Source organism: Branchiostoma lanceolatum, chromosome 2 (assembly GCF_035083965.1).
Source record: "Branchiostoma lanceolatum isolate klBraLanc5 chromosome 2, klBraLanc5.hap2, whole genome shotgun sequence".
NCBI classification, from domain to species: Eukaryota; Metazoa; Chordata; class Leptocardii; order Amphioxiformes; family Branchiostomatidae; genus Branchiostoma; species Branchiostoma lanceolatum.
The window spans coordinates 22,656,619-22,679,150 of record NC_089723.1 but is presented as its reverse complement, the minus strand read 5'-3'; the positions used below and the strand labels follow the sequence as shown (position 1 = coordinate 22,679,150).

Below are 22,532 nucleotides of genomic sequence, written 5' to 3'. Positions count from 1 at the left end.
CAGTTTAGATATATTTCTCTGAACGAAATGTTTCATACCAACGCAGTAGGCATGAGAACAGTCTGGGGTGGGTGTCAGGAAGTAAACGTAGAAACCGCCGGGACAAGCCGTGACTTTGATGTTCCAGGAGTTGTAACAGGGCTCAACTATGTTCCAGAAGGTCCAGAAGGCACATGCCTGACGCGTCACTACCCCGTCAGCGATAGTTGGGTGTTCTCCGTTCATCCAGACCGGTGCGGTTGTGCCGCAGCGGAGGAGAGATCCCGGGCTCACCGTCGGTAGCCGATCACCTGCAGGCCCGGTAAAGCGGTACCAGCCTGCGGTAAGTCCTCGGTCACAAAATAAAGGTGGCAGCTTGTTGTCAACACTTCGCCAGGTGTCGCTCAACTCTGAGTACTCGTCACACGGCCCTGAGGAGAAAAAAAAAAGATCAGTGGACTTCTCAAAAAGCATACAAAGTAGAAAACTATGACAAACTGCAAATCACTCGTATGTATGACAGCTGTCAATACATACTTTTTACTTATTTTGTTTTATAGACGTCGCGCCTCGAAGATTCACTTGACGAAAATCACGTGTTGTAAGTTATTTAACAAGAATATCCAACGAAGCTTGCAAAGTCAGCAAACATTAATTTTTACAGTTACTTTTTTCTTCTATTCGTTCTATCAATTTTTCTTCTATTTTTTTATTTGATAAAATAAGCTTTAGTCTAAAAATTTAGATGAATTAGGATAAAGAGTAAAAAAAAGCAACTTGAGACCTAAAAATATTGAAATTCGAAATGATCTTACCCGCAGATGCTGCGATGACCATACTTAAAAGCAGAGCAAGTAAAGCCATCTTGCTCCTGTTCATAGTTGAATCATTCTGAAACATCGAAGTCAACAGACGATTTTACTAGGTTCACAATATCATAATGTGTGATGTCTATACGGCTACACGTGCATGCAGTATATTGATTGGCGTGGTGTCTGACACATACTAAGAGTACGAACGAAATATACAATAACAAATGCAGAGGCATGCAAATCGTTGTTCTTATCGTGATGAATAATGTACCAAATAAAGTGAGTTTATGTTGTTTTAACAAGGTAAATTCTCTTCGGATTTTAATTGCATGTTTAGCTTTTTGAAAAATATAATTGCAATCAGACACTGTAGCCATGGCATAATGTATGTGTGTAAGAATGAAAATCGGTTAGATAGAAATCCTACTCAAAAAAAGGTTGTTTATGAATGGTTCTTTAAAAAGTAGGTCATAGTTTGGACTCCATTTCATACCAGTAGTAATCAGGTGTTTTTATATTTGCTAGATTTGTCTGAAAATATGCATGGATTTCTTGAAAATATATCGGGAATCGTATCAGGTATAGCAACCAGAATTTAAAAAACAAGTAAATAAGGTGTTTATTATGACACCTCGAAGTAAAAACTCAATGATGTCTACTTAAAGCGACACTAACAAATTGTTAGCTATTGCCGAATCTAAACAAGGGTCGTTGGCCATGAAATAGAAACCAACTTTTCAATAGAATGAAAACTAAACAATAGAAATGCAATCTTACAAGTAATGAATTAAGACCACATGGAGATGACTTCTTCTTCTGCTATGTTCGGACGCAGCTGTGAGGTTGCCATCTTTCTTACTATCCTGATTGTGGAAGGAAGAAAAACCGGTTTGTCTTGACGACCTCTGACACTTTCTATTATTCGAAAGAGATATTTAGATACGGGTCACTGGTTGCAAATAACAAAAAGGGATTGGTGAAACGGTCTCTTCCACAAGTAATCTTTAAGTAAGACACAATGGTCAGTTGCTAGGGGAAACTTCCCACTGTAAAGCCCCCCTCTCACTGGACCCGCGGCAGTGAGTGTTGGGAGCGTATCAGGTTACCGGGACTCCCGCGCGGTCCCCTGGGGAGCTGCATCATCTTCTAAAGATCATGATGTTTAGAAAAACGATCTCTCGCACGTGTTTCGCCAGTTGTAAATGAAATTAGCCAATGTGTAAACCTCAAATCCTCCCGTTTACGCATGTTGCATAATTTTGTCTGACTATTTTCTTAAATAGGCTAAGTTGGCTGCTTTAGAAAGGATGTTCGTCGGACAAAATAACAAAATGATTTAAATAAGTTGGTTCTATACGTGACTAAATATCCCAATCCTCTATATTCCGAACAATAACAGTAATACTTAACTTTTAGTCTTAGGAATTTCTTTTAATTTCTCATTCAAATTATTTCTTTGACCGAAAAAAAGTCGAAAAATACATTTTTTACACTCAAACACCCGTAGTTCAAATTTTTTTATGTATTCAGTAAAACTCGTATGTTTCTGCGTAATGGATCGTATGGTTTCTCGTAATGGATCGTATGTATTCCGTAAAAATCGTATGAATTCCGTAAAACTCGTATGAATTCCGTAAAACTCGTATGAATTCCGTAAAATTCGATGAATTCTTTGGCTCCCCTGGATTCCTTTTAAAAGACGCACTGACCTCGAGCTCAAAGTTAATTCATTTAGATTCTTTTTTGGCGACGCCTCAGGGGCGAGCCAAATGATATAGTATTGTGTGCAGATTGCAAGAATTCTAGAAATTGTACAGGCATTTGTCCAGGGGTATACGGTATGTCGCCTGAAATGGTGTAGTATTGTGTGCAATTTTTGAGAATTCTTGGAATTTTAAAGGCATTTGTTGGTCCGATGCACATGGTGCAGATTTGCCTGTGCCAACAGGTATAAATTTATAGCGGACAGGAATGTTGGTATGTGTGTGTCCTGGGACAGAAGGGAATTTTTTCCCCTACACCTAATTATATATGTGAGTAAGAAGACTTGAATTGAGATCGTTCTTATTCATCTGTGGAGCACGGCTTCTTGAATTGAGATCGTTCTTATTCATCTGTGGAGCACGGCTTCTTGAATTGAGATCGTTCTTATTCATCTGCGGAGCACCGCGTCTTGAATTGAGTTCGTTTTTATTCATCTGTGGAGCACTGCTAGAAGTACGTCCATACAAAGCACTGAAGCAGGCAACCACATCTGTGGACCAGATGTGCCAGGCTTAATGTATACATGACCACTCAGATCCATTTATCTATTTCTGTATTCTTTACTAGGATAGGCTTGGCTTGGCAGTGGATTGGCACTGATTTTCAGGGAGGCCCTACGTCTATGAGTGTGTTTGTATTTGTGGCAGAACAGGTAATCATCAGCCCTTTTCGTTGAAAATCCTGTTTAAACAGCACCAGCTATCAGTGCCCTAAGCAGGGTACAGTACACATTAAAACAATGTCTCTGGTATGTTTGGATGTTTGTCCCCGGGACCTGTTTTTGTCATCCAGGTTAATTCCCTTGGGTAGTCTGGTATGTTTGGATGTTAGCCCCCCCATGACCTCATGTCTTGGAATGGTGGAATGTGGGTCATCTGTGCCCGCTCTGGTATTCCATTAGTATCTAGGTCAGAGGTATCCCAGGAATGATAGAATGTGTGCCATGCATGCGCAGCTATTTTTAGATCATAGGTCCTCAGGGGTGTTTGGAATGTTAGCCAGCAGGAAGTCCCTGGCACTCCATTAAGGACACAAATTCCTAAGCTACGTATACTATGTATTTATGTAGTAACATCGTGCCTATTCACCTTAATTCCTGATGTCTTTGGGGCATGAGCCATAAGTTTGCAAAGGATGCTGTTGCATTGCGCGTGCTGTGCCTTTTGGTATGATGTTAGAATTGGTAATAATTGTAGATTTTGGCTAATGTGGCATTGATGTAAACAGCAGTCCTGTCAGAGTAGAATGGTCATTGTTGTGGTAGGAACCCAAGCAGTGAGAACCGAGTGTTTTGTGTTTAGTTGTCTATGATGTCTATAATGTTCATTCCGGTGGTTGGATTATGCATGATAGAATGTAGTTGCGTTGTCGTTGTCGGTGTGTGTGTATGTGTCTGTATTTGCCCAACAGAACAGGTATCATCAGCCCATTTCATTGGAAATCCCGTATGAACAGCACCACCTATCAGTGCCATAAACAGGATACAGTAAAATTATGAACACAACAACAACTACCGTCGCCATGGCAATGTATTTGTTTTCATTGCCAGTCTTGTTCTGTTTACTATCGCCCACCTGCCCAGGATGCTGCTACAGTAAACGACTTTATAGATTCCTTCTCTAACTCGGTCCAGCTGGCAAGAGCGTCACACCCTGACGCAATTGTCATTGCTGGGGATTTTAAGTAAAAACATGAACAGTGGTGGCACCTCGACCAGACGACTTCCGTTGGGGCAGAGTTATTTCAGACTACGCAGTTTCTAAATCTCACCCAAATTTTAAATGAGTCAACTTGTGACTTATCTCAAAATCATTCTCTTATTCATATTTTTGTGTTCTTTTGATTTATTTTCCGCTGGGGGGGGGGGGGGGGGGTCGGACTCACACCAACTAGATCACTCCTGTCGTTCATGTTTTAGTGTGTTACCAAACATCTTATTTTCCATACTGTACAAGTGGCGGCTATAATATAAGTTGTGCACAACTTGAGTAGGCCGCCACTTTGTCTTTGTTCATTTATTTGATTTTTCTTTGAATAAAAAAAGAATATTTGTTTGAGCCTATCAGTATTACAATAGGCATTTGAGACATGAATATCTGACTGCTTATCTCTCTCACGAGTATAATTTCGTTATCATAAAGTACAGACAACGATAGCATAGTTCAAATCCAGACGTGGCGCTTTCTAGAGGCCATTTACTACACTAAGCTCAAAGTATGCTATCGTTTTGTGTACTTTATCAAGTTTATGATAACGAATTTATACTTGTGAAAGAGATAAGCAGTCCGAGATTCATGTCTGGAATGCCTATTGTAATGCCGTGTTCTTCTACAGTGTAGAAGAACACGCCGTCATCACGTTTCTGGCCACATGAATTTGACGTATATTAATTCATATGAATTTATTTGGAGGGACGGTAGGATATAAGAATTAGAGGAGAAAAATCCAGTTAGGTTCCACGACCCAGAATCCGATACATATCCGTTTGGCAGCTTGTTTATCGATGCTTTAATCACGGGTTCCATACAGATTCCGTCTTGTGCAGTAGTGAACGTTAAAGGTTAAAGCGATGTATTTTATTGGACGGCGCTAGGTGTGCTGGCTACAAACCTTGTTTTTGTTCGTAAGGCCATGTTGATTCCATTATTTGGATGACATCATCTGGGAACCCCAAACCTGATGCGAGCGAGCGAATAAAAAAAAAATGTGGTAAAAGAGGTGGCTCCATTATGATGTAGTTCTTTTAGAAGTGGCCAGTAGAATGTTCAGGTGGGTGACTGAATAAATGACTGAATTCGAATACACAGAATACATGGTATACCAAACAATACATTCCTGGCGGTAGGCCACTGCATGCAGTTAACGTACCGGAGACAGTTAACGTTTCAGTCCCGAGCAAACTCAGCCTAACTGAGAAGGATAACGTATTGCATCACACTACGAACAGATGAACGAAGGCCATACACTAGTTGTATCGAGCAAGGATGACACCAACATTTAAATAGACTACTCAAGTTTACTTCTGACTTCTGTTCGCCATAAGTATTACTTTGATATTTTGTTTGATCATTCCAATTATGAAGTCAAGGGCTAGACAAATCCGATTTCGGTCGCAGCGAAAGAGCGGTGCGATCACCGTCAAGAGTAATGGGGGCTAATCTCCAAGCAGATCTATAGGTTGCATAAAGACCGTATCAAACTGGCAGAGGAAGTACGTTTCGCAACCCATTACAAGCTCCTTCTTCCAGTTGGATACGGTCTTTGCAATCCATTGGGTCTGGTTGGAGACTAATGGGGGCCTCAGTTTCACTGGTAGTCTGGTGTGAGAAAGTACAAGAGAGACCTGTGTTCAAAGAGGTTAAAGGTCACTATCAGGGCACTGGCGCCAGTGGATTGCGTTGCATTAGGGACTGGCTACGGGACTGCATACCTACACCAGGGGGAGACCATCGGCTTTGTCGCTTCGAATTCTTTCAAGTGAGTGTTTCATTCTGGTAGTGTATTCTTTAGCCAGTGCTTAACGTTCCATGATTGTTTTTCTTTTCCTTGGTGTTACTAGAGGGCAGAGACATAACCGCACATAGGTTCGGAGCCTCTCTTAAGCGACGCTGCTTTGAACAAGAACACGCCGGCGGTCCGTTGTTACAGCCTGCAAAGTGGGGTACAATGTACATGACTACTGGCATATTCAATAGTACCATTTTCGTTGAAAAAAACGTCAGTGTAAAAAACAACAACATCTGGCTTGTAGCCTGTGCTAGGGAGGCTAGTGTTTGTAACTTAACTACAAGACCAAAAACATTGTAGTTTACAGGTCGAAAAGTAATTTTACGTTCCCAAATCGGAAGTATTAATGTGGAGAGGCTGCAACCGATTTGAGAACCAAGTCAGCTCGCCATTGTCAAGCCTACGTTTGGATCCATTCGCCTTTCTTGGACATTGTCAACCACGCCACTGGGCACAGCTGTTTTCATTTGAGGCGCTGCCCTTAGACAGTAAAGAGAGGGCAGAGTTAGAAATCCCGGCCACTCCTACCAACACATCTCCCGACCCCTCCCCCGATTGAAATCTCTGTTTAACGAGATTAACGAACGGGGAAGGGAGGAAGACTGAACATTCAAGTGCGAGCAACTAAGACCATCCTTGGCAACAACTTTTACAGTCACTCTACAGTATAGTAAGCTCTACACTGACTCCAAACACTCGAGGTCCGACGTGTAACTCTGTGTTTGAAGTTTGCCCAGAACAGTACATGGTCAGTACAGACATTTGTCCCCACGACTGCGGGGAGAAATAAGTGGCAGAGAAGCTAAACAGAGCAGTTGCCAGTGCACAGTGTACGGTTTTCTAAAAGCCCACTTCCTTACTTTGCCCACCTCTTAACTAGCACATTGTGAACGGTAAGGCCGACCAGGATGTTTGGTTCTACTGTTGTATATATGATTGTACAAGTCTGGCATTCTGCAGCCAACGTGGCTATTTATGTAATTTGATGTGGCCATTGGAGGAGGGGTTATTTATGGATATAGGAATTTATATATGTTTATTCCATTCGTATAAGCCGAGAATTTTTGATTGAAATATGATTTATAGTTTAAATGCCAAAAAAACGCACTTTTTCTTTATTGATGAATTTTTAAAATCATAATTGAGACTGTTGAGCACTTGAGCGCTCGTTGTATACATGTACATCCACTCAACACAACCTTAAGGTCAAGCTCGGTCTTTTTGGAAAGAAATGTTGATACTAAAGTGACACTTTATTTACAATGCTTGCGGTGAACCAAGTGAACAATGGGTATTTTGTGCCGTTGCTCAACATAAAGTTATCAGTGCATTTCTTATCGCATGATTTATTAAACTCAGTCAACAAAGCTAGGCGTTTTCCTTTAGGTCCAGTGAATACCTGATGGTTACGGTAACCAGGAACACGATAATTGTTACTATGTGTGTCGTAGAGACGATGTTTACTCACAGAAGGTTAGAATATCGCTTGGACGCTTATAGCCTCGTTAATAACGTCACGGCGTCTCGTACTGACACGGCTTACGTAACACTCTGAAAGTAATGGATATATGATAAATATTGACGAGCGTAGTACAAATGGATCCGTACCTACTCAACGTACGGTAACAAGGAGAACTGACCTTGTCCTCACGGTGACACTGTACGAGGCGTTTCCTCATTTTTTTCTTCCGGCGCCGGATATTTTCGTATCCAGGAGAGGAGCGCCGAAAGACTGAGTGGCTAGGCTAGCGAACACAAGATCGAGAGGTCCGGGTTCGATTCCTGGCATTCCTGGTTAAACATTGTGTCCTTGGAAAAATATTTTATTACACGACTTTCCTTACTCCAACCTTGTGTACAAAAAAAGAGAGGGATGGGCTCCACCTTCCAATATCGTGCCCTAGACATGTAAAAAAGGATTACATCCACCTCTGCCCTACGACATAAAAAGATAAGGAATCGACCACTGCTCATGTTAACTTCCTTTTTTTTTGGTTCAGCTTCGCACATCGTAATTCGATAGGGTCATCTCAGTTCACATATTGACACAATGTACTAGTTGATGTTTTTGGTGGTGATATCTTATACATGATAAACTTTCAACTATGTACAGAAAGTAGACCCGTAGAATCTAAACAACGCTTTGCCAATTTCACAGGTGCCACACCATGTCGAAAGGAAGATACATATTTCTAGCGGTACTGTGCGGTGCCGTTGCCTTTGCCCTTGGGATCATCATTGGGTGGTTTTCCAAGCCCGAGGCAGGGCCTGGATTGACGGCGGAAGATCGGGCTGCACTTGACATGTACCGGGAAAGTATCGAGGATGCTGACGAGACGATCAGAGACCACATTCTGACAAACATCGATGCTGAACGAATCAGAGAGAACCTTAGGTACGACTATTTTTCACCTGGTACAGTTCCGTTTTACAAAGATGTGAGATCGGAAGATTGGTCCATTTCTTAGTTGTTGCTGTTGCTTTTCTTGGCCAGTTCGCTTCGTTCAAACCTAAATATCTACCGTCGTAATAGATGATAGATAGGTATCTACCGTCGTAATAGATAAGTAAGATAGTTCCCTGGTATTGTAAGAATAGGTTTGGCAAAACGATTTTAGTCGTAACAAAAATTTCAATTTTCTCGAGTAATGCTGTCTAGACGTCTATGAACAAACAAACACACTAGGCCAGCCAGCCAGCCAGCCAACCACTAACAGCACCGAAAGCAATTATCTTTCTTGACGAAGGTTAACAGAGAAACTATTTTTTCGTCCTTCACATTTCTTTGCATGTTCATCAGGGAATTGTCGGCTAAACCCCACATGGCGGGAACACCACCCGATCATGAGATGGCTGAACTCCTAAAACGCAGGTGGCTGGAAAACGGACTGGACGAAGTCAGGTATGGAAATACTTCATCTTAAAGAAAAACTAATAACTCCTGGGCAAGGACCGTTTTTTGTACCACCTAGAGGGTGGAATCTATGTTTACACTTGTCCCTCTCGGTGGTACCAAAATAAAAACAGTACTGGCCCATGAAGTATGAGTTTCAAATGATTAGCTCTAAACAAATTTTCAACTTACAGCTAAACGTCTCTTCTAATTTAGGCCTTTTATCACGAACCTTTCCATCCCTAATAAAGCTACCCGAGCCTCTTTCGTCATTATGTTTAGCCATACATAGTATGGCTCAACATATTGTTTTTACTCAGGTTTCTTCTCCTCCTTCTTCTTCTTCTCCTGTCAAATCTTCAAATCGAAAAAGCTCTGTAATTTTTGGCCAAATGACCTGAAATTTGGTACAAAGGTAGTGTTAGCAAATACCTCCAGCCATTTTTTTCGATATTGACCTTGAAAGTGATTTTATTGAGTTTTTTCTGACCACAAACGTACATTTTGGCCTCCTGTGCTCTAGAAATACATCCAAATGACCTGAAATTTGCTATGGGGGTACATTGAACTAATAGTCAAAGAACCCCATTCGCACTTTTGGCATACATTACTTCAAAATTCGATTTTGCAGGATATTTTGGGAAGAACATTGGGTATTTTCCTCATATGACCTAAAGGTCAGTGACCCCAACCGCACCTGGCCTGCCTGTGACCCTTGCAACCACCTGATTGGCCAATTGAATTAATTAAGTTATCTTGCATTTCTCAAGATACACATCTCCAGTTCCTATGTATTATGGAGAGACTAATTGTTTTTAAACTCAATTTTGGACTGGGGTGATCCATTTTTTTTTTTTTTATGGGAAGTATTTTAGAATGGTCCATTGTTATTTGGGGACAGTCCATTTTTGGAATGGCGAGGAGTATGGCTAAACATGCTGTACTTGCTCGCAAATGTTGCCTTTCTAGTTTTTGTTATTTCCGGAGAGGGAGAAAGAGACTTGGCAGATGTAATTGGGATTGCTCTTGTTTTTTGTGTGCTAAATTTCGTTGAAACATATCCGACTTTTTTTCACTTTCTAAAGACTCGTCCCATACGACGTTCTCCTGTCCTACCCCCCGCTGGGCCGGGAGGGGCCTAACAACACGGTGGTGACGGTGGACGGAGCCGACCCTGCCCGAGAGTTTGAGGACACACGCTCCCTGCACATCGAGCCCGAGTACCAGGACGACCCTGACGCTGTACAGTTCTTTAATGCCTACTCACCCCCGGGGCATCCCGTGGTATGTAGACGAAGTCATGAGCTTTCAATTTGCAAAATATTGCTAATGCCATTATCATGATTCTTTTGACAAATTAATATTGCTCCATTTATCATGTACCTTGTCACCATCATCATCATGATGATTATGATTTTATCATCTTGATCATTATCGATCATGTTTTTGGTTCACACTTTCTACCAGGGAGAGCTTGTTTTCGCCAACTATGGCTGGCTGGAAGATTTTGATTATCTGCGGGAGGTTGGTATCAACTGTACGGGGAAAATCGTATTGATGAAGTACAGGTCTGGCGGGAGAGGAACAAAAGTGAGTGTACTTTCTTTGCTTTATGCTAGTACCTCATCAAAGCTAAAGGCTAAAAGATGTTAAATAATATAGTTTAAGGTTAATATTCTTATGTTTGATTTGGAATGTGTTCCCAATTTCTCTTTTTATTGACCTTTCAAATGATGTAGTTATCTATTTTCCATTTTCTAATGTTCAGAATTCACTATTGTTGCGTGCACCTGCAACCACCCATGCTGCCCTGGCATACTGGACAGTTTCGATCAATGAAATGAAATGACATGACAGTTTGAATGAATTATATCCTGAATTATATCATTGATTCTAAAAAGAATGGGCATTTTTCATTTATTTCAATACTATGTGGCACATTTCAGCGTTACATTAGGTCTTTTAATCTTGTAGTTAAATGGTACACAATACAATTTCTTGGTACGTCTATCGTAGGCGAGAAACGCAGCGGCTGCCGGAGCGATAGGGGCGATACTGTACCCAGAACCTGCGGACACCAACGCCCCCGGTGGGAAGGTTTACCCCGAGGGGTGGGACCTACCTGGGACTGGTACCGAGCGCGGAGGTTCCCTTCTGGAACCTGGAGATCCGCTTACTCCGGGGTATCCTGCGACAGGTAAAGATTGCATTATCATCCATGGCAAGTATGGTGTTTTTCTGTATTTAATTTTACCGGAAAATTGAGCAATAGTTCATTCAATTCTTAAAAAAGCTCATTTCTCGTTAAAAAAGTCAAATCCTGTGGAATTACAGTAGTACCTACTTACTGTACTGTAAAGAAATCAATTCAAACTTGGGTTGAACAAATTCATGGGTCTCCCTAACCCCTGATGTAAAGCAGGTCCTCCAATGCGGACATATATTTTTTTTTGGGGGGGGGGGGGGCACCACCACACCACTGGCGGCACGCTGCCGTGTACAGTACTGGGCACGGTGCCCTAAATGGGCCTTTTCCCAGTAAAATAAGTTGTACATTACTATTTCATTCCGCTATGTTTTCACAGACTACGCATACCACTTGCCGGAGGAGAAGATCACTGTATTTCCACCGATTCCTCTTCAGCCTATTGCATACAATGACGCGCAGAATTATCTGAGGTTCTTTCTTTTTTTTTCTTGTAACTTTTTGTAAAAACAAAAGATGCTGATATAGATTATATCTTTATCTGTGACCAAAGTACCTTGTTTGATACCGCCATTTTCGTTCGTTTCATGTTTTTTCTCATTATTTCCCTCACCTTGAAGTATTTCTGGAACTGCGACCTGTTTGCGACATCGCTGCAGCCAAACAATTTGACAGAGCGCTAATTTCATCAATACAAATAATGAATCTTTTACGCTTTGTGTGTTTTGTTGTCTTTATAGTCATACTTGTACCTTTTGCATGATATTCCCATTCAAAGTCAGGGGTAACACACATCCAATTTAAGTCGCAGCGAGGTCGCCGACAGATCGCAGTCCAGTGCATTAGTGAAATGCCCATTTTAGCGCCAACTATTTGTTGCAGCCACCTAGATGGTGACGTCGCCCCTACTGGTTGGAACGGCACCCTGCCGATTACTTACAGACTTGGGCCAGGTTTCACCGGAGACTGGTAAGAAATAGCTACAGGAACTTGTGCCTGAATGTATTATGTGTGCATACATCAATAAAAAGGTCACATGTTTTCCACGCATTCACTTTGCATTACAGAACAGTGATTTTTATCAAGTGATACGTTGTATTTCACCACTCAGGGCAGGTCGCAAGGTGGCGTTGCATGTCTACACGAATACGACCATTCGCAGGGTGTACAATGTCGTAGGCTTGATCAAAGGGAGGCTTGAACCAGGTACGAAGCTGTGTACCCGTGGTTAACGCGATGTCACTATTTCCAACAGTAACTTTATTTAAATCTGTACCGTAATGCTGATCATTTCACTGTTCAAATATTTAATAAACAGATTTGATTTTTATGTCGTGTTGAAGTTTATTTTGAGTTGCCTTGGTCATACGTCCGACTTATTTTCAAGTATAACAAGATGTTTTGTTTATGATAGACCGCTACGTGATGTTAGGGAATCACTACGATGCCTGGGTCCAGGGAGCCATTGACGACACCAGTTCAACCGCCATGAGTCTGGAGCTAACAAGGGTGTTTGGAGGACTTGTTAAGGATGGTAACGTTTCAAGAAACTTTTCTGCGTTGTCACCAAATGCAACATAAAATGCATTTCTTTGCAATGTTGAAAATAAAATTTGCTAGGCGATGATTTGCTTATTTTGTCCATAAGTTTGATCCAATGATATGATAATCTCCCATAGCACTGTGTTAAGTATGTTGTATGATTGGTATTTTACTAAATTGTTTGCAAGTTGTTATCTACAAACTCTCTTTTCATGTAGCAGGGTGCACGGGAACAACTTGGTTTTAGATTATCTTGACGTTTAATGAAATTGCCATTTCTATTTGCGATTTGCATGTTCATTGAAACAATTTCATGTGGTTTCAGATAAGTGGCGGCCACGGAGGTCTGTAGTTTTCGCTGCATGGGGAGCGGAAGAGTTCGCATTGTTGGGATCACTTGAATATGTGGAGGTATATACCACTTAATGACCGGAATTTATATAATCACGTTATTGTTAATGTCGTCAAACTTATCACAATTTCGTATCCCTCTATGTTCAGTCTTTATGCGCATAATTATTATAATGGTTCATTGATGTCATATTTAAAAGGCACAATTATTTCACAAAAATATCAGGTACGACTTTATTATCTTTCTGAACTATGATTTTCATGGAGCGTCGTGTGTTATTTTCTTTTTACAGCAATTCACGTATCTCATAAAGGAGCGGATGGTTGCCTACATCAACATGGACATAGGAGTCGGTGGTAAGTCATGCTAATTCAAGTAACATATAAGAAAATTGTCCTTATTGTCTTCTTATTCTACTCTGCAACGACTTTATTCTTCTTCTCTCTACAACAACCTTTCTATTCTCTCTAAACCAATCGCTCTTCTTCCCTCTAAACCATTTTTTTCTTTTTCTCTCTTCATCAATTGTTCTTTTGCTTCACCACACCCATCGTTCTTTTTGTCTTACACCAATCGTAAAGGGTTTTTATTTTCCTACACCAATCATCCTATCTACTTTGTTTATCGCATACTGAACAGCAAAAGCTGCATATCTGGACAAATCTATTCAACCCTCTCAACCCGTGTAGGACCCCTTGGCCCTACCATTTTCGATAAGTGTGGTGGGTTGTTTTTATATCACTTGTCTTGCTCTTACTTCGCTTTTCTCATAATCTTATGTAAAATCACTACGTAACAAAAACATTTCTTGTCTCCATCAGCCTTCAAATGGCCAGTCCTTGCCTTTGAAAGCCTGTATTTTCACTGCTGTATATTCTTGTAACAAATTGAATGTTACTGTGCCCATAATATGCAGGTAATTACACAATTTTCGGTGGCTGCAGCCCACCACTGATTGACGTCATCTACGATACAACCAAACAGGTGAGTTTCTAGAAACGTAACGTGCTTTAGTTTGCAAAACGTTACTTGAGATTTAAGAAATAAAAGGAGAGGAATTTCCTTCATTGGTGGGGAAAATGAAAAGAAAATCAGCTATTATGAGCATTATTCACCAAACTTAGATAGTCCATGAATTTCTTTTCATTTTTTATCGCTGGTTCTTATTTTTGTATTTCCTACAAGAATTAAATTACCAAACTGTTAAAATCTGTCCCAATTTTATAACGTACATCGCTATCATTATCTTTTGACATAAAGGCCGGAGGCATTCTCTTCTCAACCAAAATGGCATGTTTATTCTTTCTCGCATTTCAATCATATAGGTGCCAGACCCAGATGCATCTTTGGGGAAAAGCATCTATGAGACATGGGCGGAGAGAGACCCGAAAGATGCTGATGCAGACGTCAAAGTTCCTAAGTAAGTTTATTCCAAATGCGCGTCAAAACGTTACTATTGCATCAGCTACTTTTGCCTTTTATCTATTTTTTTTCTTTTACCATTTCTAAACTATGTAGTCTGCAAAAACATATTATTTATTGTTTATATATAATAAATCTAATTATCATGACTGAAAAACGTCATCCAAAATATCCATGAATATTTCCAACAGGTAGGTCCCGGGATAACATTTTATGTTTGGGACCGCATCTGTTAGCAGCGACACCTTACTGCAATGCAAAACAGAACCAGTAATGACAGCATACAGTCACTGAAACGTCGGCTTAATTAAAACATTTGGTTGTGTACAAAGAAGCTGCTTGTAATCACAGTGACTGTTTGTAACTGTTATACTGTGTATCTTATTACCTGGTTTTTAAAACCTTCATCGCCGTAACAGACATAATTTTTTGTCTGCAGACTTGGCTGGCCAGGTGTGGGCACAGACTATATTTCCTTCGGTCGGCGTGTCGGCACTCCGCTGTTTACCTTTGCCTACGTCCATGACCAGGTACGTGCAGACCCACATGCCAGAGTTACTACTTCCGCCGATGTCAATCAGTCTGAAATACCTTCATACTATTAATTAAAAGTCCAGATACAAATCAAATTTAAATTCAAGTCCAGGTAAAAAGATCACAGATGTAGAAGCGTTCCATCATCTTGTCAAAGAGCTGATTTAGCATGTATCTCCTCACCTCCTTCCGGAAAATGCTACATCATATTTACCATTCAAACATCATTCGTGCATATGTCAGTGATGCTTGTGTCAAGCTGTATTTAGATTAACAGCTAGACCGAGGAATGTAACGTAGAAGTACCTCGCATTTCATTGTTTATGTTGGTGAATTCACCGGACAACAATACTCAGTTCAATCGCACCAAGCATACTGTGAATTCATGAAGCAAACACAGTGAGCTTCTTTTGGTATGTTATACTTGTATTTTCAGTAATTTGAACGGTATCTGGTATCACTACGTTAGGGGTCACTTCTTAGTGGTACATTGTGCTAACAAATACACTCGTCAGTAGTCCAATAAACTAATGTTTAAATAGTAAATTGGCTTTTAAGATTATAGGCAGCTGTACCTGCTATCATTTTATTTAACATTTATTAATATCACTGCATAACTTGCAAGGATGTTCGCTTCGAAACATAGTCCTTTCGTCGCCCCACCGTTTTTAAATTCCTCATTGGATGTTTCTATTACCCGCACATGGAGGTTTGCATTGCCCATCTCTTTATCCTCCATAGACCAACTACTCCCCTCGGTCGGTTTATCCGTCCTACCACACTGCGTATGACAACATGGATCTCATGGAGAGGTTTGTGGACCCGGACTTCACTGTTCACCGGGCCATGGCCCGTATATCAGGTAGGGGAATGTGTTCTTTGCATGTTTTACGCAAATAGATATTTTCTCATAAATGCAAAACCAATGCAATATCTTTGTAGACTTTAGCGCAATTGCTATCTTGGCTGGTAGCCTCCCTTAGCAATCTCACGTAACAACGAGGCTACTTCACTAAACTTGCAGAGCTAAGACGCATTTGAGAAATGCGAACGACTACTACTACTACAGTACTACGACTACTACATGAACTGATGATGTAATAGAGCTCCTACCGCTATAGCTAGCACTGCTACTACTTCTCTACTACTATTACTACTACTACTATTACTAATTACTACTACTATTACTACTACTACTACTACTACTACTACTACTACTACTACTACTACCACTTCTACTTCTGTTACTACTACTTACTTACACAATGAAAGGGTTTAAGCGTACACAAAGGAGGTCATATTTCGTTATCTTGATTCTACGAGACAGTAAATTTTTTGTATTCATCCCCAGGTGAGCTGGTCCGTAGACTTGCAGATGCCCTGGTTCTACCTTACGACTCCCGGAAGTACGCACCGAGTTTGAGCGCGTTTCTGCAAGCCACGGAGGAGGATTTCGCCTCGATGTTGCACGATCAAGACATCAGTATAGGTAACATATACATATACATAGCTTTTTGATAATTTGATTATTTGATTTTATTGCATTTCCGTATCCGACTTATGGTTTATGAACGGTTTAAGACGTTTTCTTCCATATCATGAGTAACTCTGAGAATTTTATTTTTTTGCTTTAACGAGAAGCTATAACCATCGTATTATCCTCAGACGCGCTACGTTTGGCTGTGGCCAACTACACAGTGGCGGCTGAGGACTTTCAAGTCCGGGTGCAATCAATCGACAAGAAAGAGTAAGTAAAGGCCTAAGCAAAAATAAGCTTCTATCTGGCTTGATAGCCTCTTCTGTCTGAACTTGAATACGACAAGATTAAGCTTTCTAAAAATAAGTATTCTATGACAACATTTTGGATTCGTATCATGTACTCATGTTTAGGTAATATTGAATATCCTTAGATTCGCTAGGTGAAATGTACAAAAACATACATAAAATGCATTGTCATCCTTCTACGCAAACTACTACCGTGAAGTGTAATGAGTAGTAGTTACTGTAGTAGAAGACAATTGAAATACTGGGTTTATTGGAAGATGTTGAAATGAATGTCCTGATATACCTTTTCTTACTTTTGTGAGTTAGCCCTATGCAGATCCGGCGTCTAAACGATCAGATGGTCCAGGTCAACACAGCTTTCATTGACATCCACCAGCGTCATCATTTCGAGAAGTAAGTTCTAACAATGGAAGGATATAGCACACTTCTGCAAAATCATGCTCATTGTAGTCCTATGTTACATTGTATTTATGCATGTGTTGTATTCTCTCATGTAAGAGTAGCTGTCACTTACAGTCCTTGGTAGACAGCTAACGCAGTGAGAGTTGAACTGAACTTAAATGAATTCCATTACTCTATGTCTGAAATATTATTGTCTGTAAATTAAACACCGGGGAAAATATAACATAGAATGTTTGGACCTTTAGAAGTTGCATTGACCGAAAGGTCTATTTTGGCCTTCACTCCAAATTTGCTAAGTCATGAACAGTTTTTATGTCACAGTATCACTAATTAGTTCACAAGTTCTTCATATGATCCAGGAAAGCTTCTATGCCCTTGTGACTGAATTTTGCCTAAAATGAACATTACTAACTCATGATTAGCCACAAAGAGGAAATAATTTCAAAGCTGTTAACCTTCCCATCATCGTTGTTTAATTTTCATTAGACATGTTCTCTACTCGCCATCGGGATGCGCGACAAACACTAGCGCCGCTTTCCCCGGGATTGTGAGGACGATGTGCGACGGACCAGTCAACGAGGAGGGTGAGGAACGTTTGTGGCATTTTTCAAGTTACTTACACATTCAACCTTACGCACACTTAATCTTTTCTGTTTTTTTTTTTTCGAGTACGGATCATACTGTATTACTATAGTATGCTTTAGTTTTACTTTTTTCAATAATGACTTGTAGATTACCTTGACAAAATGATTGTGCCCTTAGGTTGAAATTAGAAATAACGTTACACGTGTACTACATTGTGCAAAAAATGCTTACTCGTATTTCCGTTGAATGTATATTTATATCTTGTTTTATTAGATTAAGAAAGTTGCAGGGGCTGAGCATTGTACTTGCGTATCTTATGTACTAAAATCCCTCTGAGATTTCCATTGCGCCACTATTTGACATGTACGCTAGTCACTGGTTATTTTTGGTCACTAAAACCATGTACCTTCCCCAGGATGGGGAGAAGTAAAGAAGCAAGTTGCGGCAATAACATCTTCTATCCAATCAGCCGCTGACGTCATCAGTGACGTAGACAGTATCCTGGGTCCGTCCTAAGGAGGATGCATGGCAGCTTGCAGATGATGTTTGACGAAGCCTAGTCCCAACACGATATTGCAGTGTTTCTGCTTTGTTTTAGAAATCAATAGATATGATTGAGATGCTTTGTGCGTTCTTTTCCGTATTTTCAGTACAGCCTTATTCTGTTCTGTTCGTGGCTTGAACATGCATGAACTAAATATGTTGATGCAGTTCGTATTATGTTGAGCCCATAGGTATTCCGGATATTCCGGATATTCCGGATATTCCGGATATTCCGGATATTCCGGATATTCCGGATATTCCGGATATTCCGGAAATTAGGGATATTCCGGATATTCCGGATATTCCGGATATTCCGGATATTCCGGATATTCCGGATATTCCGGATATTCCGGATATTCCGGATATTCCGGATATTCCGGATATTCCGGATATTCCGGATATTCCGGATATTCCGGATATTCCGGATATTCCGGATATTCCGGATATTCCGGATATTCCGGATATTCCGGATATTCCAAATCTTCACGGGTGATTTTGGAATTTATGTCAAATTCAATTCATGCTTGGGGAGGTAGATTGGCAAAGTATCTCTCGCAAATGTTGCCTTTCTACATGTAGTTGCCTTTCTACATATTGTTTCGATTTGCCCAGGTGTTTTTTTGGGACAGCCCACGACTTGCATGAGGGCGAAACATGCTGTATTTGCTCAGGGGCAAATGACGGCCTTTCTAGTGTATTTTTTGTTTTCGGACGTGTACTGTTTTAGTTTTCATAAGGCTTTTTTCCGAATTTATTGATCAGTAGGGCATAATGATCTAAGCTAATCTAATCTAACACACACGTATTTCTATATCTGATCATCTTTCATGGACAAAGTATGAGTAGTTTGTGCCTCTCAGAGATAAAGAGTTGATCAATCCCAACAAAAGAAATAAAATCCCTCTTGTAGTTTTGGGTTAGAAACTTTTCGCTTAAGCCCCCGTCACAAATCAAGAATTTAGCTCGGCCGACTTGTCGGCGAGCTCCAAATGGCGATTTTCGGGCGAAGTACGGCCGACGTCCTAACGATTCTACGGGCTTCGGGCGAATTTTCGGAGCTCGGCCGACGTTCGCGTGTCACTGGAAGCTGCGCTTAAATTCAGCGAGGCCTCGGCGACGATTTTTGAACTCGCACAGCTCGTCAACAGTTTGCCCGTAGCTCGCCCGAGCAACACCCAGCGCTCGGCCAATATTCGGGCGGGCATCCGACGATTTTAGACCCGATTTTTGGTCGGTCGGAGGTCGCCCGAACTCTTCGGCCTCGTGCGAGCCTCGCACGGGCTTTGTACAATAATCGGACGACCGTCGTCAGTGTTCCGGCCGACTCATGAAAAGTAAGGCGTGCTCCGGGCGAGTGTTGTGCTGGTGTCGATGGGAGCTTGGACGGGCTCCGGCCGAACTCCTTCATGTTTATAAATAAAAGGTAACGACAGTTTGGTTTATAACATAAGATGATAAATAATACTGTTATATTGACTAATACTAATATCAGCTTGTCAAAGAATGCTGCCAAACTTTTCTAATGAAAGACAATTCAATTGCAACTTTATTTTCATTGAAACAATTTTATTATAAATAAAATGTGGACACCGAAGACAGTACTTCTTGTTTCTTTTTTGGTATTGGTTTGCATGTTTCATAAATTAATGAACTGGGGCTTGACTTTTGAGGCTTGACTTGCCTTCCTGAGTTTTTCCTCCACAAAATGACTAGTTGAAAGTCCACTGAGTCATTATAGATCTATGTTTGTCTGCCGAGGCACGCCCAGGCGTCGGCAGGGCGTCGATAGGCTTATAAACGGTCGGCCGAAGCTCGGACGGCGTTCGCCCGAGCTTCGGTCGATTTCCGTTTGCTGAAAATGTTTGGATCGGGGTTAAACGACTGATCTGTTGACTTTGTGGCTCCTGCGCTAGTATTCGGATTGGTTTATGACAAAATTCCTGTTTAGGTTATTATTTTCAGTGTGCCCACCCACTTCACTCATGCCCGACAGATTTGCCACAACTCAGAAAGTAAAGTTGGTCCAAATTTGAGCTTGTTATCAGGTCAGTTGATACTGACTTCGTCCGTGTCCAAGACATGGTACCGTCTTATGTGGGATTTATGATTATTAGTGTTCGACGGACGTCGCCCGAGCTCCGTTCAATTTGTGACGGGACAGGTTTTCAGCGAAAAATACGGTCGACGCTCGGGCAAATTTGAAATTCGGCGAGCCCCCCCCGATCTACAAAATCGGCCGATGCTCGCATGAATTGTGACGCCGGCTTTAGGCAGCTGCTCCATACCTTCAGCAAATTTACATTATGTGTGACTTAAAATTCTCACTTCAAACTAAGCTGAGTAGATTATACAAATATGAAATCCCTGAGTAGTCTTTGTTTTTTTTTATTTTTGCATTATCTGCTTTACCACAGTTAGATACATTGTAATTATGAAAGTTCTATCCTTCAGGAAGCTACCGAAGCATTCTCTTATTACATGTGCAAATGACGTCCACATCTATGTCTCATGGTATTCATTTTCATGTGTCAATTGTAATCGCTAAGATATTTTACCATTTCCTCATCATCACAACTGATGATAACAATCCATTTATAGATTCTTACCCTTTGCCGTTTAACTACAAAAACGACTGACGCTAGCGGAAACGCGACCTCCTTGGCAAAGGTAAAAACGTGATACCGGTGAAACAATATCGCTACCCACTAAGTGCACGTGGTGTGTACCGGCACACAGTGCTGCGAAAATCATTTAGGTACAGGTCTTAAATACCGGAACATCAACGTACAGTTACTTACCTGAATATCACTCACTTAGTTGTTATTCCTACAACAAAGATGACAATTCAGCACTTCAAATATATTGTATGGGCTTTAAAATCGCCACCATATTTGATTTTAAAGGTGCCCTAAGCGATTTCTTGGGGTAAAACTTGAAATACTCTGGGGAAAACAATTCTGTTTGGTGAGGTTGAAATTTACATTTACTTCCCTATATTAGCACATCTGCATCATTATTTCAGACTTTGGGCGTTTAGAAATAGCACAGAAGCAAGCCAATAAAGGAGTATTTTATTTATTGGGTCCCCCCAAAAATCAGCCCAGAATCCAGCCGTAACCGTTTTCTGTCGACAATTTTCGGTTACTTCCGGCCGCGTGACGTCACAATGCCCCAGGTCATTGAGCCATGACCACGTGATTATTTCTTCGGATACGTTCGGGACTTATCAGTCAGAATCGTGCATGTTCGGAAGATTTGAAATGATGGCTGGCCTCCAAGTGCTCAAATTTTCAATGAGTTCCCACCACACAACGACATCACATTTTTGCTCCATGATGGTCGATATGTGATGGTAAAGTGTTGTCTAAACTTACTATGGATAGAAATCAGAAAAAAATTGATTTTGAATATATGACTTTCAGCGCCCTAATATTGCTTAGATTGCCTTTAAGACTCACTCGAATGGAAATCGTTACGCCAGGTGGCTCACACAAAAGCCTAACAAGTCCGGAACCTAGACTACATAAAACTCAAATATTTAACCCGTCTGCGTACCAAACTCGTGATAGTCATCATGGCTACTGTTGACATTGTGTAAATGACCCCGCATTCAGGAACTAACCATTTTGACTAAAAGGGGCAGCTTTTACATATGAACGCAACTTGCTAATTTATTTCTAACAATTGGTATGGGGGAAAGCTGTTATCTTTTATAACTACCTGAAAACACGTGTTACTCTTTGCTTTCGTCCGATTTTGGGAGCTCGTGTGCAATTTTTCTTCATATTGTACCTATCCCTCTTGGGTTACTAACTAACTAGTACCATGTGACTTACCTGAAGGTTGCTGCTGGACCAGTCATATGAAGGTAAAGTTCACCTTTATTCATTGTCTTTGGCACACAAAATCTAAGACCATAGAGCCAGAGTGACTCCCTCCATCTTAAGACGAGCATTCGAGACGTCTACCGGGTTCCGTTATTTTTGTTTGTAAGTAAAAATATTACATATCACCGCGAGTACGTTGCTTTGGCTTAAACGCCGTCATTCAAAATGATGACAAAGTTTTGAGGGCCTGCTGAAACGTTTCATTTTAGTCAAGATTCGGAACATATTTTAGTTCGCTGATTGCAGAACCATAGACCTGCTACGGCTCAAGGTTCGAAGGTCGCCATACACAAAGAAAACAAAATGTCTTGATCTGCAC

General features: G+C 40.9%; 1 protein-coding gene across 1 annotated transcript in view; it reads left to right on the top strand.

The window, feature by feature from the left end:
* The window catches only part of LOC136427984 (aminopeptidase NAALADL1-like), a 38,206-nt gene that overhangs the window by 12,482 nt on the left and 3,192 nt on the right, over window positions 1-22,532 (top strand). The window contains exons 7-20 of the mRNA XM_066417221.1: window positions 12,044-12,130; window positions 12,273-12,367; window positions 12,576-12,695; window positions 13,029-13,114; window positions 13,348-13,411; window positions 13,972-14,039; window positions 14,381-14,475; window positions 14,917-15,007; window positions 15,753-15,873; window positions 16,363-16,500; window positions 16,677-16,758; window positions 17,103-17,189; window positions 17,685-17,782; window positions 18,199-22,194. Coding sequence (XP_066273318.1) covers window positions 12,044-12,130; window positions 12,273-12,367; window positions 12,576-12,695; window positions 13,029-13,114; window positions 13,348-13,411; window positions 13,972-14,039; window positions 14,381-14,475; window positions 14,917-15,007; window positions 15,753-15,873; window positions 16,363-16,500; window positions 16,677-16,758; window positions 17,103-17,189; window positions 17,685-17,782; window positions 18,199-18,299 — 1,333 coding nt within the window. The 3' untranslated portion in view covers window positions 18,300-22,194. The remainder of the gene's footprint in view (window positions 1-12,043; window positions 12,131-12,272; window positions 12,368-12,575; window positions 12,696-13,028; window positions 13,115-13,347; window positions 13,412-13,971; window positions 14,040-14,380; window positions 14,476-14,916; window positions 15,008-15,752; window positions 15,874-16,362; window positions 16,501-16,676; window positions 16,759-17,102; window positions 17,190-17,684; window positions 17,783-18,198; window positions 22,195-22,532) is intronic.